The 18,382-nt window shown below is 48.2% G+C and overlaps 1 protein-coding gene across 3 annotated transcripts in view; it reads right to left on the bottom strand.

Annotated features, from left to right (window-relative positions):
* MASP1 (MBL associated serine protease 1) overlaps window positions 1-18,382 on the bottom strand; it is a 114,082-nt gene that overhangs the window by 16,510 nt on the left and 79,190 nt on the right. Inside the window, exon 11 of one of the 3 annotated variants that reach the window (XM_081190221.1) lies at window positions 11,005-11,532. The exons of 1 other annotated variant lie outside the window; for it this stretch is intronic. In XM_081190221.1, coding sequence (XP_081046347.1) covers window positions 11,005-11,532 — 528 coding nt within the window. Of the gene's footprint in view, window positions 1-11,004; window positions 11,533-17,475; window positions 17,795-18,382 lie in introns of those variants that run through there. One more of the 3 variants, XM_081190219.1, reaches the window with a different exon arrangement.

Raw genomic sequence — 18,382 nt, 5'->3', positions numbered from 1 at the left:
TGGTAGGGAGGAGAGAAAACCGTGTACAACATCTTGAGCTCCTTGCAGGAAAGATGGGATAGAATTGCAATAATTACGCAAGTCCCAGTGCACTGACTTCTCTCTTCCTCCAAGGCTGGTTGGCAATGGATGCCTCTTGGTGTGATGAACGTTCCCGTGATTTCCCAATTATTGCTCCCCCTCACCATTATTGGGGTGGGCGGGCATAGCTGTCAACTTACAGGTTTGAAAATAAGGGACCAGCAGCCTCGAAAATAAGGGATCAGCAGCCAAAATAAGGGATTTTCCGAACACAGGTATGTTCAACTTCTGAGCCCCTCCGAGCCAAAGGCAGAAAGCCCAGCCAGCGGCCAAACGAAGCCTCAAGCGGTGGTTCCCACAGTGCAGCAACCCGGCAAAGGGGATGCAGCAAGGAAAACCACCATCACCTCTCCGCTGGGAAGCGCTGAGCAAAGGCGAGTCCCCAGGCAACGCGGCCGATTTGATCGGCACAAGGCATGCAAGTTCCACCCCCCAGTCATTCTTAGACTCCTTATTGGGTGAGCAACGCAGCCAAGCAACACAGTTGGAGCCTCCCTCCTCCCTGGCCGGCAGGGAGGGAGGGAGAGGAGCTGCTTCCTTTGAAACCCGGGAAATTTAAGGGACATCATCAATAAGGGACAGCAGCGGGACACGGCGCTAGGATAAGGGACTTTCCCACCAAATAAGGGACAGTTGACAGCTATGGTGGGGGGTTGTTGCTTCCAAGTCTCACCCTCCCTGCCCACCTGCAGAGCACCTGTGATCAACCGTCTTCCGTTTCCCACCCTCTTTCCCCCAAACCACATTTCTTCCTTAAACTGGGTAATTTCTGGCATTTTGGTAGCCAACCAAGGTCTTTAAGAAGGAAGAGGCAACAATTTGGCTGTCAAGTGTTCAAAACGCAGAAGCAAGTGCAACCCAGAGTATTATCTGTAGCTCTGGGGGGGGGGGCCCTCTGGATGTTTCTGAAGGGCTGGTGAGGTAGGAATTCTGCAAAGCCCCAGTTTTGGTGGAGCCTAAGGGCTGAAAAACAATTCTTGATAAGGTGCAAGGAGGGCTCTGCACGTATGGCAAAAATACTTGGGTTGAGTAAGTGTTTTCGAAGACTGTGGTTGGATGAGAGATAGTAATAATAATAATAATATATATATATATATATATATATATATATATATATATATATATATATGTAGGTTTTGGTGTCTTCGGGTGTCTTCCCGTGTAAGAGTTGGGGTGTCTAGGCGACGTTTCGACGAGGTCTTCGACGAGGTCTTCGACGATGCGACGACGTTTCGACGAGGTCTTCGACGAGGTCTTCGACGATGTGATGAACACATCGGACTACCAAGCAAAACTATCAAATCTACTCCAAGACCCTACCTACCAACCTATAAAAACAGATCCCACCACCTATCTGGAAAAAACCACCAAATCCAAAATAAAAGCCTCTCCTATCAGTGAAGAAGAATCATCCCCAGAGAAAAATCATCCAGATGCCCCAAACTCTACGGTCTCCCCAAGATACACAAAGAAGGAACACCACTCAGACCAATAGTCAGCTCCATAGGCTCACCTCTACAAAATCTCGCTAAATTTCTCGCTAAGCAACTTCAGCCCTATGCAGAATCTATCGCTTCACACGTTACAAACTCCTTCCAGTTCATAGAAACAATAAAGAAGCAAAACCTACATCCCGATGACCTACTTGTGAGCTTCGATGTTGTATCTCTCTTCACACAAGTGCCCATTAATGAAGCCTTGACAGCCATTCAAAACAAATACAATCCCCCCGAATACATCCTGGACCTGACCAACCACTGCCTAACCAACACGTACTTCATCCACAATGGACAAAGATACAAACAGATAGAAGGAGCACCTATGGGATCACCCCTCTCACCGGTCATCGCAAATCTGTACATGGAACACTTTGAAACCAATGCTTTAGACAAGTCAGAACACAAACCCAAACTTTGGCTCAGATATGTTGACGACACCTTTGTAATTTGGCCACACGGGAAGGAAAAACTAGATAGCTTCCTCACACATCTCAACAGCCTACACCCCAAAATACAATTCACTATGGAAATAGAAGCCAACAACCAACTTCCCTTCCTTGACGTCCTAATCTACAAAAAACCTGATGGCTCCCTAGGACACACTATCTACCGGAAAAACACACACACCAACCGCTACTTACATGCACAATCACACCACCACCCTGCACAAATAAACTCCGTAGCCAAGACTCTCATCTCCAGAACCAAACGCCTGGCTGACAAAGACCACTTGACAACTGAGTTACAGAATCTCTCAAGTGTGTTAATCGCCAACGGATACCAGCAAAACAGGGTTACGAAGCTAATCCAAAAAGAAACACCCCCCAAAAACCAAGACACAGAAGAAAACAATGGCATGGCCCTCCTTCCTTATATCAAGGGCACTACAGATAAAATTAGCAAAATCCTCCATAAACACAATATCAAAACAGCCTTTTGCACCAACCAAAAAATAGCCAATATCCTCAGAAACCCAAAAGATAAAATCCAGTTAGAAAACCAAGGGGTCTATGAAATACCCTGCAAAGTCTGCCCAGCCACGTACATTGGACAAACAAACAGACGAATAAATGCACGTATCGCAGAACACAAGAATGCCGTCAAAAAAGAAGAAAAAACTTCCTCTCTTTACCAACACATGAAAGAAACAGGACACGAAATTAATTTTGCAGATTCCAAATTGCTCTTTAACATGGAACATCACCACAAGAGAATAATCATGGAAGCCATCGAGATAGAGAAACACCCTCACAACATGAACAAGCGTGACGACACGTCCCGCCTGCCAGACATCTGGAAATTAGCCCTCCCCACAAAAACCGACACCAGAACCAGAGGCACACAGAACGCCATCTCCAATCAACCACACCAGACCCAAACCCAGACCCTCTACACAGATAAATTACAGACACCATCCAGTAGCCAAACCATAGTGGCACCTCCGGATGCTGCACCCCCCTGCAATCCCTACACAGATCTGGCTGGCACAGGGCACAAAACCACAGCTCGCCCCTATACACGAAGCCAAGCCAGAGCACAACTAAGTGCAGTACAGCCATCTTCTCAGAAAAACTCTTCACAAGCTCAAGAGGTCAAGACACGAAAGCTTTAGCAACTAATCCACACCTAATGACCCTCCCAAGTGGTACTCAAAATATCACTCAAGAAATCACTCAAGATATCCCTCAAGTAATTAATGAACAAAAGAAGAAAAGGCACACTAACCTGGAAACTTCCTCTCTGCCCAGAACGTTGGAGGCTACCACACCCCCTCAACAGTATTTATAGGAACTCAAACACTGAGATCCTGCTCTGTTCCAGTAACAAGAAGCCGAAAGCACCAGCCTGAAGATGACGAGTGAGACCTCGTCGAAACGTCGCCTAGACACCCCAACTCTTACACGGGAAGACACCCGAAGACACCAAAACCTACATTCCTGTACCCGTGAAAATCTACGAAAGCATATATAAACGTCGCCTAGACACCCCAACTCTTACACGGGAAGACACCCGAAGACACCAAAACCTACATTCCTGTACCCGTGAAAATCTACGAATGAAGATGACGAGTGAGACCTCGTCGAAACGTCGCCTAGACACCCCAACTCTTACACGGGAAGACACCCGAAGACACCAAAACCTACATATATATATATATATATATATATATATTTACCCTGCCCTTCCCGGTTCAAAAACTGGGCTCAGGGCGGCTAACAACAGATTTAAAACACTTTAAAACACTTAACTATAAAAGCAGCATAAAATACAGTATAAAAACACGAATAACAATAAAAATCAAAAATCAAAAATCAATTAGATAATCCCCAGGGCTAGCTGGCTGAATTGGTCCTACTTGGGCCAGCGTGGAGACCAGGGGAGAATTAGCTGTGGGGTCTCAGAGCGGGTAATCTTCATAAAAGGGGAGGGGGAGGGAAGGAAGGGGAATAAAAGATCAGGCTAAGTTCAAATTAAAGGCCAGGCGGAATAGCTCTGTCTTACAGGCCCGACGGAAGGAGGTTAAATCCTGCAGGGCCCTGTTCTCATGGGACAGAGCATTCCACCAGGTTGGAGCCATCACTGAGAAGGCCCTGGCCCTGGTGGAGGATAGTCTTGTTACGGAAAAGGAGCAATGCAGCAGCGAGCTGCAGCTGGCTGGAAAGCAAAACAGGAAGGGAATGTTTGGGACTGTACCGTGGGAACAAAGGGACAGTCTATTCACTGTGCTGAGCACCGGATTTAGCTCAGAGTGTAATTTAACCTGTACAGGAAGTACAGGAGGTGGAGTTTTGTCTCTCTGCTGTTGGAGTTTGAAGAGAGCAGACGCGTTTCTCTGTAATGCTGCAAAGACAGAAATAAAGGCATGTAAATACATTTCTGTCTATCTCTTTCCCCTCCCTGGGGGGAGCAGGGAGCAGGGAAGAGTGGTGTGTCCTTTTCACGCTGAGGAGGATCACCGATCGTGACCTAGCCTGTATCTTGCCGGGAAACGCAGACAGGGAGGTCAACAAGGAGATCAAGCTGGGTGCCTGGAGAGTGGCTAGTTTCTCCTGATAAGGCTTAATTTCCAACAAGTCTGACTTCCTTAGGGCCCGGGACCTCTAAACTATGGTTATTCATGGACCTTAAGGTCCTCTGCGGAGCAGACCAGGAGAGGCGGTCCCGTAAATACGAGGGCCCTAAGCCACAAAGGGCTTTAAAGGTCAAGACCATAGTAGGGGAGTAGAGGACACATTTTTTTTCCTATATAGGGTGTGTGTAAATGCAATGCTCTCAGAGATTCTTTCGGTCTCTTTTGTCCTGTAATGCATTGCTGAATAAAAAGTCTGACTAATTGGGAATCTGATTTCAGGCTTCGTATTGAACCCCCAAAGGGAGTTTCTCCCACATCGTGGCATGTGTGGGGATGGTGAGGGGGGTGAGACAATTTGGTGCGCTGTTGTGAGTGCCAGACTGGTTCTGCTGGTGAGACCAGTGCTGGATTTACTTATAAGATAAAGAAGCTATAACTTAGGGCCCCTCTCCCTTGGGGGCCCTCAAAAAATTTAAAGGAAAGAAAACCTGGATATACATTTCCAAAATATAAGATAAAAAACAAACAAAATAAAACCTACATACAGCAACAGTGTTTTGTGTTGTGTAGGCTCCTATTTTAAGAGAAGACTCATTGGAAAAGACCCTGATGTTGGGAAAGATGGAGGGCACAAGGAGAAGGGGACAACAGAGGACGAGATGTTTGGACAGTGTTCTCGAAGCTACCAACATGAGTCTGACCAAACTGCGGGAGGCAGTGGAAGACAGAAGTGCCTGGCGTGCTCTGGTCCAGGGGGCCACGAAGAGGCGGACACGACTAAATGACTAAACAACAACAACAACAGGCTCCTATTTTGTTATGTGCAAATGGCTTTAGATACCTATGAGGTCCATAAATTACCATATAGCATATATTCAACACAAAAAACAGGACAAAGGACAGCTGGACATATAAACTGCCCCATTACCTTCAGTAGCTTAGGGCTTCATCAAACCTAAATTTGGCCCTGGGTGAGACTGAACAGCCCCAACCTCAACATGGGAGACAGTGTGGTGTAATGGTTAGCGTTTCAGACATGGACCTGGATTCAAGTTACAAGAAAGGAGATTGCAACTAAACATCAGGAAGAGCTTTCTGATAGTAGGAGCCATTCAGCAGTGGAAAGGACTCCCTTGGGAAATTATGGATAGTCACCTGTCATGGATGCTTTAGTTAAAATGACCCTCAGCTCTACAATTTTATGATTCTGTGAAAACTCCATGCATTACTCATGGTGCAACACACTGATTTCTGACATGAAGTGCCCTGAACGGAATTCTCGATTTGCAGAGTTTGGTATGTGGTACAATAATTTTATTCTCTTTCCTGCTAAGGAATGTAATACAAAATAGTAAAAATGCTACAAAACAGAATACAAAACCCATAGCAAACAGCGTAACATCTCTTAAATATGTAACAGAGCACAATAATGTTTTTCTAAGCATGTGTTATAGTAACATAAAACATGTTTCTTTGGATTTTTTTTTCAGTGTTTCCTCATTGCTTCCACACAGTAGTTCCCCATGGACTTGGTGAAACTCACATACCCAAGGTTTTTGTAGCATTCATATGACATCCTCCCAAAATGCCACCCCGTATTATTGCCCCTTTAATCTGGATTTACCATGTACACAGAAATAATAATAATAATAATAATAATAATAATAATAATAATAATAATAATAATAATAGTACCCCGCCCATCTGTCTGAGTTGCCCCAGCCACTCTGGGCAGCTTCCAACAAATATAAAAGCATAATAAAACATCAAACATTAAAAACTTCCCTATTGGGGAGTAAAACACAGCATGGAAAGGAGATATTTGGATTAAATGGTGTGTTTTGATGAGGGTAACGTCATGTAAACCCTTCACAAAACTGAAAAAGTTGCATCTCTACACCATGCATATCTCTACACTCCCCCCAATGATCCGTTGAACTGTAGTTTGCTAAGGGTGCTGGGAATTGTAGCTTTGTGAGGGGCAAACTTTGATTCCCAGCATTCCTTCCTTGCTCTACAAATGTGCTTTACACATAAGGTGCATACGCACCTTCAGTGAAGTGCCACTACAGTGGTACCTTGGGTTAAGTACTTAATTCGTTCCGGAGGTCCGTTTTTAACCTGAAACCGTTCCTAACCTGAGGTACCACTTTAGCTAATGGGGCCTCCCACTGCCGCCGTGCGATTTCTGTTCTCATGTCACATAGAGGAGGGAGAAAAGTTGTTTTCTGCTGCTCCAGAGAAGCAGACACAGAGCAATGGATCCAAACTACAAGAAAGAAGATTCCACCTAAACATTAGGAAGAACTTCCTGACAGTAAGAGCTGTTTGACAGTGGAATTTGCTGCCAAGGAGTGTGGTGGAGTCTCCTACTTTGGAGGTCTTTAAGCAGAGGCTTGACAACCATATGTCAGGAGTGCTCTGATGGTGTTTCCTGCTTGGCAGGGGGTTGGACTCGATGGCCCTTGTGGTCTCTTCCAACTCTATGATTCTATGATCCTGAAGCAAAGTGCTTAACCCAAGGTAATATTTCTGGGTTAGCGGAGTCTGTAACCTGAAGCGTATGTAACCCGAGGTACCACTGTACTCAGGTAAGTTCCTGATGGATGACTGAGTAGTTTGACCTGGTTCTTTTTACTAAAACAAAGCCAGTCCAAGGAGTGTTTTCAAATTAGGAAAAGACCTTTGACCTTACAGTGCTGAGAAAACCCCAGCGATCCAAAACCATGATGGGCACCATCTTTCATTGGACTGATTTTTCACATTGGGAAGCTTTTGAAGATATTCAAATTTGCTGCCCCGAATTAAAGCACTGCAGCTGCCTCCTGCTAGCATGCACAAGCAGGCGTCCCCTCCTTTCGTTAAAGATGTTCACCTGGCTTGAAGACTAAGAAAAGCCTTTGCCAACCTGGCGCCCTCGGGATGTTTTGGACTATGACTGCCATCAGCTTCATCTAACACAGCTGTTGCTGCCCAGAACATCTGGAGAGGCAACAGGTTGCTCAAGGCTGGCTTTGAGCATTAAACAAGAACTGACCCCCTAAAACAGGCTCCCTCCCAAATCAGAATTAAGATTGCCGGGAGAAATATCAACAACCTCAGATATGCAGATGACACAACCTTGATGGCAGAAAGTGAGGAGGAATTAAAGAACCTTCTTAATGAGGGTGAAAGAGGAGACAGCAAAATATGGTCTGAAGCTCAACATCAAAAAAACGAAGATCATGGCCACTGGTCCCATCACCTCCTGGCAAACAGAAGGGGAAGAAATGGAGGCAGTGAGAGATTTTACTTTCTTGGGCTCCATGATCACTGCAGATGGTGATAGCAGCCACGAAATTAAAAGATGCCTGCTTCTCGGGAGAAAAGCAATGACAAACCTAGACAGCATCCTAAAAAGCAGAGACATCACCTGGCCAACAAAGGTCCGTATAGTTAAAGCGATGGTTTTCCCAGTAGTGATGTATGGAAGTGAGAGCTGGACCATAAAGAAGGCTGATCGTCGAAGAATGGATGCTTTTGAATTCTGGTGCTGGAGGAGACTCTTGAGAGTCCCATGGACTGCAAGAAGATCAGACCTCTCCATTCTTAAGGAAATCAGCCCTGAGTGCTCACTGGAAGGACAGATCCTGACAGTGGCGTAGCGTGGGGGGTGCCAGGGGTGCCAGCCGCACCGGGCGCAACATTTTGGGGGGCGCGTTTGGCCGGCCCCCCTCAAGGAAGCGGGAACCTCTCCAAGGCACAGCGTGCCGTCGGTAGAGGAAAAAAGCCGAGCAGCAGCAGCAGCAGCAGCAAAGTCGGGAGGAGGAGGAGGTGGAGCGAGCCTGCTAAGAATTCCTCGCAGCTGGCCATCCAACCTCCAGCGAAGGAGGGCCCCGCTCCACCTTCCGAGGGAGCCTGCTAGGACCCCCGGCTCCCTGCAGGTGGCTCACAACCCCCGCTAGCCCGGCCGGGGCTCGGGGAGGATGGGAGCCGCCTGCTGGGCTGGCACAGCTGCGTGTGAAGGCGCGGAGGGAGGCGCTCCCAGGGCTGCCGGCGGCCTTTCCCCGCACGCGAAGGAGCAAGGGCGGCGGCGGCGGCGAGGCTGCGCAACAGCCGCTGCGTGAGAACGAGCCCTTGCCCAGCCCGGGGGACGATCCGGAGGCCCTCTCCGAGCGCGTCGCGTGTAGCCAGCCTGCCAGCCTGCCTGCCAGGGTGGAGCAAAGCGGCGGAGTGGGGAGAGGTTGCCCTTCTTCGCACGCCCCCCCCGTCACGCCTTAAATCCACCCTCCCACAAACTAGGAGCGAGCAGCTGAGAGGGAACAGCTGAGAGCCACGAGCAGCTTTTTCTGAAAATGCCCTTAAAAAAAAAAAAATCCTAAAATTTATAAACCGCTTGACAGCTACAAAAGCGGTTTGCCAAGAGAATAAAACTGCCAGGAAACAGTGGTGTAGCGTGGGGGGTGCAGGGGGGGCCGGGGGTTAGGGTTAGGGGGCGCAAATCCACGGGTTAGGGGGCGCAAATTACTTGCCTTGCCCCGGGTGCTGACAAGCCACGCTACGCCACTGGATCCTGAAGCTGAGGCTCCAGTACTTTGGCCACCTCATGAGAAGAGAAGACTCCCTGGAAAAGACCCTGATGTTCGGAAAGATGGAGGGCGCAAGGAGAAGGGGACGACAGAGGACAAGATGGTTGGACAGTGTTCTTGAAGCTAGCAGCATGAGTCTGACCAAACTGCGGGAGGCAGTGGAAGACAGGAGTGCCTGGCGTGCTCTGGTCCAGGAGGTCACGAAGAGTCGGACACGACTAAATGACTAAACGACAAAACGACGACAACAACAAGCAAACTTGGCCCTCCAGATGTTTTTGGCCTACAACTCTCTTGATCCCTAGCTAGCAGGATCGGTGGTCAGGGATGATGGGAATTGTAGTCTCAAAACATCTGGAGGGCTGAGTTTGAGGAAGCCTGCCCTAAAAAAAGGAAGCAGTTTTAACCGAGGGCCGAAGAGTGAGATCCAATGTCTTCTTTTCCCTCTAAAAGGGACAAAGGCAAATGTCTCCTTCCCATCCCATGATTTCAAAATACATTTCTCTTGGGTACAAGGGATGGGGCAGGGTGGGCGAGGCAGCACCAACATAACAGTGAATCCAGAATTCAAGGAAGTTGTGCAGAAATGAATGATATGGATTATGGAATTCACCAAATTCCCACAAATCGCTTTCGAACATTCCAGACTGAATTTTGCAAGCCTTGGATTTCAAAGAAATCTGCAATGTTTCAGAGGATGTCTGACTGCGAAGACTGAATTTATGGATACAGGAAACCCCATCACTATCACAGAGCTGGAGTTTGGGGCAGATTTGAAAGACACAAACTCTTCAATTCAATGTTTTAAACATTCAAGGGGAGGGATTCACGATAAAGTCAAACTTTTTAAAGAAAGAAAGAAATGCAGAAAGTGACCACTAGAGGGGGCTTCTCTTTCTCTGAGCCACACAATTAAGCAACATACTGGCCATCAGACAAAGTCGACTACTTAGAGGTTGTATTTAAATGGTGACTTCCTGGGATTTTAATTCCACGCTTTCGAGTTCAACAGGAAGTGGGGGATACTCTGCATTTTGCAGGGTGGGAAAGGAGATTCAGGGACAGGCCAGAATATTATCTCCCGTGCCCCCTGGGGGGGGGCAAAGTTTGTCTGGTTGATGAGGATGCCTACCTGTCAATCACCAGACATCACATTGACACCAGGCAACTCTTTTTGGGGGGGAATCAAACAGTGATCTGGAATTGGTTCCCTTTGGGACATGTTGAGTTCCTTCTCTTGGAAAATGTGATATTTGTTTGACAGGAGCGCTGCTTAGAGGAATGGTCCCAATTCCTTCCAATTAATAACAACTGTACACATTTATTCTCTCTCTCTCTCTCTCTCTCTCTCTCTCTCTCTCTCTCTCTCTCTGTATGTGTGTGTGTAGGAAACAACAACTGACGGCCTATAAAGGCTCTCAAAAGGTTCATCTGTTCCTCTCGACCCCCCTGAATGTCCACCCGGTCTTCTCCTGAAGCCAGTCCACATAGTTGGAGACCTTGGTGTAGACCCCGTAGACTTGCTTGCTCCCGCACTCTTCGGGGCCTCCCCATGAGACCAGTCCTTGGGCCACCCATCTCCGGCTCTCCAGGTCTTGGATGACGAAGGCTCCCCCGCTGTCCCCAAGGCAAGTGTCTTTCCCGCCTTCGTAATAGCCGGCACAGAACATGTTCTCAGTGACGCTGTAGTTCCCTGACCGAGATTCGTAGCTCATCTTGCACTCAGCATGCAGGACCACCGGTAGTTTGACATACTGGAGAACGTCAGAGAGGGTCCTCATGCCAGAGCTGATGACCTCGTCCACGGTGATGTTGGGGTTGGAGATGCCCCAGCCAGCCACCAGGCCCAACGTGTTGGGTTGAGGTCCTTCTAACTCGTGTTCGTACTGCGGGAGGCAGATGGGCATGACATGGGGTCCCAGTGTCACCTTCTCCTTCAGCTTCACCAAGGCAATGTCGTGGTTGTAGTTCTGGATGTCAAAGGCCTCGTGGAGGACGATCTTCTCCACCGTCCGGTTGACAGCGTCCACCTTGTTCCTCACGTCGTGAAGGCCCAGGTAGATGGTGACGTGCTCTTTGGAGACGGGGATGATGGTGTTGTCCCGGCGCTGGGAGCGGAGGACGTGGGCGGCGGTCAGCACCCATGACTCAGAGAGCAGGGCCCCGCTGCCAAACCACCTGTCATTAGGCACTCGGGACGTGTCCTCCACCACGATCAGGGCTTGCCAAGGGAAAAACCCGGGCTCTGCGTTTCGCCCGCCGATGATGCGCTTGATCAGGGTGGGCAGCGACCGCGTCGGCCGCCCACAAACTGGGGAAAGAAAACAACAGAGCAGATGGTTAGACGACCAGGGCTGGATCCATCACCAAAAAGTAGCCAAACTGTGACTCCAAGTAGATTATGCCAGGATTCCCCATTGGGGGGGGGGGTGGCAGAAAAGTTCCTGCCTTGCTTCCAACTTTTGTTTCCTATATTAAGTCCTACAGGGCTACTCTGTGTAAAGGTGCGCTGGATCGTTTGTCATTTTAGAGCTGGGCAGCATTCAGGTGTATCAATTCAAAGAATTGAAATTTCAAATTGACCAGCAGAGTTTTAAATTATGAAATTACAAATTTTCAGTCCGGAGGCTTTGAATTTAACATGCCAAGAGCTCCGCTCAATGGACCATGCAAAGATTATATACACATGGAAATCCATCAAATGTCACTGGCAAAACACTAGGGCTTCATACAGTATATCTGATATATATATATGTTGGTAATTCCTGGAATTAGACCCTCAATTGCTGCTGGACACCTGCATCTATGTTCTATGGCCTATGTCTATGTCTCAGTGGTAGAGCACACATTTTGCATGCCCTCCATGGAATCCTGGGTCCTGTAGTCTGTTGTGGATGCTGAGACTTGTTAGATTGAGGTTGAATCCTGACAAGACAGAAGTACTGTTCTTGGGGGACAGGAGGTGGGTGGGTGTGGAGGACTCCCTGGTCCTGAATGGGGCAACTGTGCCCCTGAAGGACCAGGTGCGCAGCCTGGGAGTCATTCTGGACTCACAGCTGTCCATGGAGGCGCAGGTCAATTCTGTGTCCAGGGTAGCCGTCTACCAGCTCCATCTGGTATGAAGGATGAGACCCTATCTGCCTGCGGACTGCCTTGCCAGAGTGGTGCATGCTCTGGTTATCTCTCGCTTGGACTACTGCAATGTGCTCTATGTGGGGTTACCTTTGAAGGTGACCGGGAAACTGCTATTAACTGGGAGTGGCCGCTGGGACCACATAACACCGGTCTTGAGAGATCTGCATTGGCTCCCAGTATGTTTCCGAGCACAATTCAAAGTGTTGGTGCTGACCTTTAAAGCCCTAAATGGCCTCGGCCCAGTAGACCTGAAGGAGCGTCTCCATCCCCATCGCTCAGCCCGGACACTGAGGTCCAGCTCTAAGGGCCTTCTGGCGGTTCCCTCCCTGCGAGAAGTGAGGTTACAGGGAACCAGACAGAGGGCCTTCTCGGCGGTGGCACCCGCCCTAAGGAACGCCCTCCCTTCAGATGTGAAGGAAATAAGCAGCTATCTTATCTTTAAAAGACATCTGAAGGCAGCCCTGTTTAGGGAAGTTTTTGATATTTAATGCTGTATTGTTTTTAACACTCGATTGGAAGCCGCCCAGAGTGGCTGTGGAAACTCAGCCAGATGGGTAGGGTATAAATAAATGATGATGATGATGATGATGGTGGTGGAGTCTCCTTCTTTGGAGGTCTTTAAGCAGAGGCTTGACAACCATATGTCAGGAGTGCTCTGATGGTGTTTCCTGCTTGGCAGGGGGTTGGACTCGATGGCCCTTGTGGTCTCTTCCAACTCTAGGATTCTATGATTCTATGATGATGCTGGAAGGGACCCTGAGGGTCACCCCTGCAATACAGGAATCTCAACTAGAGTTGTGTTCGAATCCTGCTCATGGGGTCCCCTTCATCCTGACCCAGCTCTTCATACAAAGCTCTGTGGCGCGGATTGGGGGCATCCGAACAACTCTCAGCTCCTTTAACAAACTGCAGTTCCCAGGATTCTCGACCAATTCAGAGAATCACAGGATTGTGGGGGACCCAAATGGCCGTCCTGCCCAACCGCCTGCCATGTTTAAAGTGGTACGATGCAGCTTTAAATGCCCGATGCAGATATGTACAGAATCTTTCCTCAAGGAGACCCATGGCATAATCTACAGGCAATGATGCCTTCACACACCCCGGTGCTGTCCATCATTGCACCCTCAGAGATCCGGAATACCTTTGTGGGACAGGAAAGCAAGTGGCCGATCTCCCCACCAGCATGCGCGGTGAAGGGAGGCAGCCGGCTGTGCCAGTCGCTAACCAGCCAGGACAAGTTGCCCGCTCTCCGGAGGTGTCCAGGGCTGGCAACGAAACAGAAGGCAGGCCGGTCGGGCGGATGTCGCCAGCGTCTCTTGGGAAAGGAGGAAGAAAGATTCTTTTGGAGCGCCAACGCCTTCCGGGATTTCGATGGAGGCCGGTGTGGTCGGCGGGTCAGAGGGCCAGGCATCATCCCAACATCATACCATGCATAGCCTGAGAGAGCAAGCCAGACCTCTGATTCGCCTGGCACTGCCCATATCTGCCAGGACCGGGAGCCCCACTGGCAAGGCATGCCCCACTGATTCAGCCCACATGCTGGGTGGGAGGAAGGCATCAGAAAGTCCTGAAATGGGGCATTTGGGGAAGTGGGACGTGGAGTTTGGTTGGTCCAGTGCAAGAGTGGGCAAAGGCAAGTGTACCATATTTCTCGCTCCATAAGACACACTTTTTCCCTCCTAAAAAGTAAGGGGAAATGCAGCAAGAGTACTCATTGCAAAGCATTGGAAGACCCAAGATCTACCCACTTTGGAAGAATGGCAGATGAAGGTGATAGACTATATGGGACTGGCTGAAATGACTGGCAGAATCCGTGATCAGGGGAAAGAGACGGCGGAAGAAGATTGGAAGAAATTTAAAGTTTATCTTAAGAAACATTGTAAAATTAATGAATGCTAAAATGTCGTGGTTTTAGGGGAAAAAAATGAGACTACAGCTGTAAAAGATTAAGTAAAAGAAAAGAATAAGGGAAAATTTGATAAAACCAAGTGTTAGAATTTGCTGAAATAATTTTGGAAATTGGGATGTAGAAAGGGGAGGTATGGGGAAGTCGGCGAAGTAAGGTTTAAGAAAAAGGGATATGAAATTATACATGTTTGTTTGTGTGTTTGTTTGTTTGTATTGTGTATTGTTTGTGTTTATAAAAACTGTGAAAAACCAATAAATTTTTTTACAAAAAAAAAAGGGAAGGGGAAATGTATGTGCGTCTTATGGAGCGAATGCAGGGGGAGTCAGGCAGGAAAAGCCCCCAAGAGCCGTATACAAGCTCTGCGTGGCTCTTGTGGGCTTTTCCCCAGGAGGGAGAAGGGACTGACGTGGCTAGTCAGTCCCTTCTCCCTCCTCGTAGAAAAGCCCGCAGGAGCCGCGCACTCTTTAAAGGGTGTGCAGCTCCTGTGGGCTTTTGCGGGAGGTGGGGGAATTGCCATAGCCGCTCGCAGCCTCTCGCGGCTAGAGAGGTTGCGTGAGGCTAAAGAGGAAGCCAAGACAGCCAGTGGGATGGATCCTGCTTGCTGTCTTGGCTTCTTTGCTCTTTGGGGCTGGGGAAAAAATAATAATTCCCCCCCCCTTGATTTCCCCCTCTAAAAACTAGGTGCGCCTTATGGTCCGGTGTGCCTTTTGAGCGAAAAGTACGGTAATTTTCTCTGCTCCCCTTTTCTGGCCTGGCTGGAACAATTGGTAGGGCTGTGGATGTGGAGGTGGCTATACCCCTCCCGCTGGCTGCCTACCAGGGTTTGGGATTGCCCATTTAGTACCCAAGCATAGTGGAATCCCATTATATTTGGGCATAACCATAGTGTCAAGAAATCATAGGATCTGTGAGCCCCTAGTTACATAAATGAGTGCAAACGACAAGCGCTGAATTTCTCAAGCGAAAGCTAAAATTGGATGGCAATTGAAAAGCTGCCTCAGTTAACCGGAAAAAAACCCCACCCGTAGATCCCGGTCTGACAGCAGCATACACTGCAACACTTTAGCAAAACCCGAGCAGTGTGAAGAGCTTGATCTGGAGCTTTGTCTGTTGCAAACGCTTGCACATCAAGGGGCGAAACTGTCAAGTGAGATTGACACAATGAGTTCTTTGTTCACTCAGGGCAGCTGCAGAACGGAAAAACACTTCACCTGTGAAATATCTGCTTGTCTTGCAACTGTGAAAGGCACAGGTGCCCAGCCAGGATAAACCACTGGTTATGCTAGATGAAAATCAAAATAAACGTTTGCATGGAGACAAAAATCAGCTCATTTTGAAGAGTGTGGTGCATGGCCAGCAGAGATCTCTGCACGTCCCAAGGTAGGACACCCTCATAGCAGAATTGTCACCTCTCTCTCCCTTCATCCACCCTTCCACACCCTTTGGAACCAGCAGCACAAAGACATCATCTGGCAGCCTTCCTACTTTAATTTACATCGCACTGGAGTTAATTGAACAGCAGCCAAGAGTACTGAAATGCATTAAGTGTGTGTTTATTTGTTTTGCTTAACTGTCAGTAGGCAAAATTAGGGCTCTGCTAAAATGGAAACTGATTAAAGGGTTGGCAAGGACAGAGAAAGCTTGACGGAAGGAGCTCTGCTAAAATGGCAGAGTAAGGGAAATTAATTAGAACATTGCCCCTCTATGTTCTTCATCAAGGACCGCCGGCCGTTTTTAGGCCTGGGAGCACATGTGGCTTCTTGAGCGAGAGCCATGGGTGTTGCCGCCGCTCCTTCTGCCCACTTTCCTCCCCCCCACCACCCAAGATCATTCCCCCACCCAAGACACAGAAAGCATGGCAGTGCACCCACAAAGAGTTCACTTTCCCAAGATATTTGGCAAAAGCTGGTTGCAGTAGGATTCATCTGAGCCTTGAAAGGCATCTGGAGGCATCTAGAGAACTCACCCAACTTCCAGCTCTATGGGCCTTTCAAGAGAGAAAAAGGTACCGTATTTTCCCGTGCACAACACGCCCCCCCATGTATAAGACGACCCCTGTTTTTTGAGACCCCAAATTTAGGAAATGGGGGGAGATTGTCCAGAGTTGTTAAGCTTTCTTTAGGGGAGCGGGATTGCTGACAATCGCTCACCCGCCTGACCACCGGTGCCAATCGCATGCATTGCCAGAGACACCAATATCGTCTGCCCGCTCGCTGCCAGTAGCCACCAATCACCTGCCCAATCGCCGCAGACAATCTCCTGCTCGCGGCTGCCACCAATCGCCTGCAAATTGGCACCAGTCACTTGGTTTTTTGCCTACCTCGTAGCAAATCGCCACAACTTTCTGGGTATTGGCGGTTAGGCATTGGTATTGCTCTGTAGATGGAAGAGGGGAGGAAGCGCCATCACCCCCCCTGCATATTGAAGGGTAGTCCGATAAAGGATTCTGGGGGGGCGTGGACCTATCCAAAGCCTATGGAGGTGAGGGCGTAAGGCACGCCCCCGAGCGGTGACCCCGGGGGAGTTCCTAGTTGATGTGCATCAGCAGGACTCCCCCTACTGGTGGTTAACCCTTCCCGGACTTCAAGCAAACAGGCTGAAGCCGGATTGTTGGTTAGGACCAATGCCTAAGCCAATACCGCTCATCACCGGTAACCAATAAAGTTGTGGCCATATTTAGCCCATTAAGCTTAAATATCTGTGTCATGTGTCTTTATTTCCACTGGAGGGAGGCGGGAACTCGCCACGCAACTGCTTTCGCCACCTCATGGCCAAAGGTGTAGTGTGTCTCTGTGTGCAGTTTAAAAGCTTCGTGGGCATCAGGATAAGACCTCAAAGGGATTACCTTGCTGGGGGCGGGGGATGCGCTAAGAGGCAAGGGGGCTGCAGGGGGGGGGCACTAGAGGTGTCAATGACTACCAGATTTTGAAAAGCCAGTATCACTGGATAAAGCTCATCAGTTTTGCTGAATTACACCAGCTAAGTAGTTTTAACTGGATTATGAATAAATGTGAAATTAATTGTGTCTTTTTTTGAATTTTATTGCATTATTATCTTGCCAAATTACTGTTCATAATAATAATAATAATTTTTAAAGTAGTTTGGCACTGGGGATAAGTTTATGCAACCAAGTGAGTAGCGGCCCCAAAGTGTTTTGGAACCATTTTCTTAAATAGATGGAATGATTTGGGTATTTGGTTTTCTTTTTTAAGTGGGAGAAAGCATGGTAAACAAACAGGCTAAAAATAGCGCAGCCCAAGCCAAGGCATGTTTACCCAGAAGGAAAACCCCGGTTGGTCCCAGTGGGTGCAGGATTGCAGCAGAAACCATGACAAAGGGACAGGGCACTGCCAGGATGTTTATTCTGGCTGCGTGCAGAAGCCAGTGATCTGCTAGAGAAGAGAGAGGGGTTTCCTGGTGACAGGCAACTGGCGTTCCAAGGAGAGAGGAGCAAAGCGCAGCGATTTCTCAGCTCTTGGCCAACTTGCTCTGACCTCTGGAAAACTTTCCCTGGGACTTGCCAGCCCGCCTGGATTCCATCAGGACCAGAAGCAGACAGAAAAGAGCATGTTTAAAAAACAGTCAGTCTTTTAAAAGGGGGCAGGGAATGGAAGTTTGTACTATACAGTTACTATAACACCCTGAAAGCTCAAAAAAACCACTTTTAAAAGATGTGCGTCCCCCTGTTCAACATTGTATCTTGGTGGGTATGAACCTGGGACAGAGGAACCTGACAAATTCGATTTCTCCCAATTCCTCGTTTTCCCAGTCTTAAGTTTGGCTCTCCCATGTTTCCACATCAATTTGCAAATTTCTTTGTGAAAAGTCCCCATGAGCCTTTTGGTGCGAATCTCTCCTAATGTTTGTGTGCAATTTTGCTCATCTTTTTTCAAAACAACTCCCCCCCCCCAAAAAAAAATATGCATTTCTTTCCATGTCGTTTTCACTCTTATTTGCATTGATGTGGACACTTCACCCTCCAGGTTATACATTTTTGGACCCATTAACTTGTCTGGAGAACTCTGTTGCAAAATTCGGAGAAGCGTGTGTTTTGAAAGACGGCCGAGCTCTGCTTCTTCATTGTTTCGGAAAAAGCAAATTAGGTAATTTGCCTTCA

The sequence above is a fragment of the Podarcis bocagei genome (genome assembly GCF_964188305.1).
Source record: "Podarcis bocagei genome assembly, chromosome: 4".
Classification (NCBI taxonomy): domain Eukaryota; kingdom Metazoa; phylum Chordata; class Lepidosauria; order Squamata; family Lacertidae; genus Podarcis; species Podarcis bocagei.
This window is presented reverse-complemented; position numbering and strand designations above follow the sequence as displayed.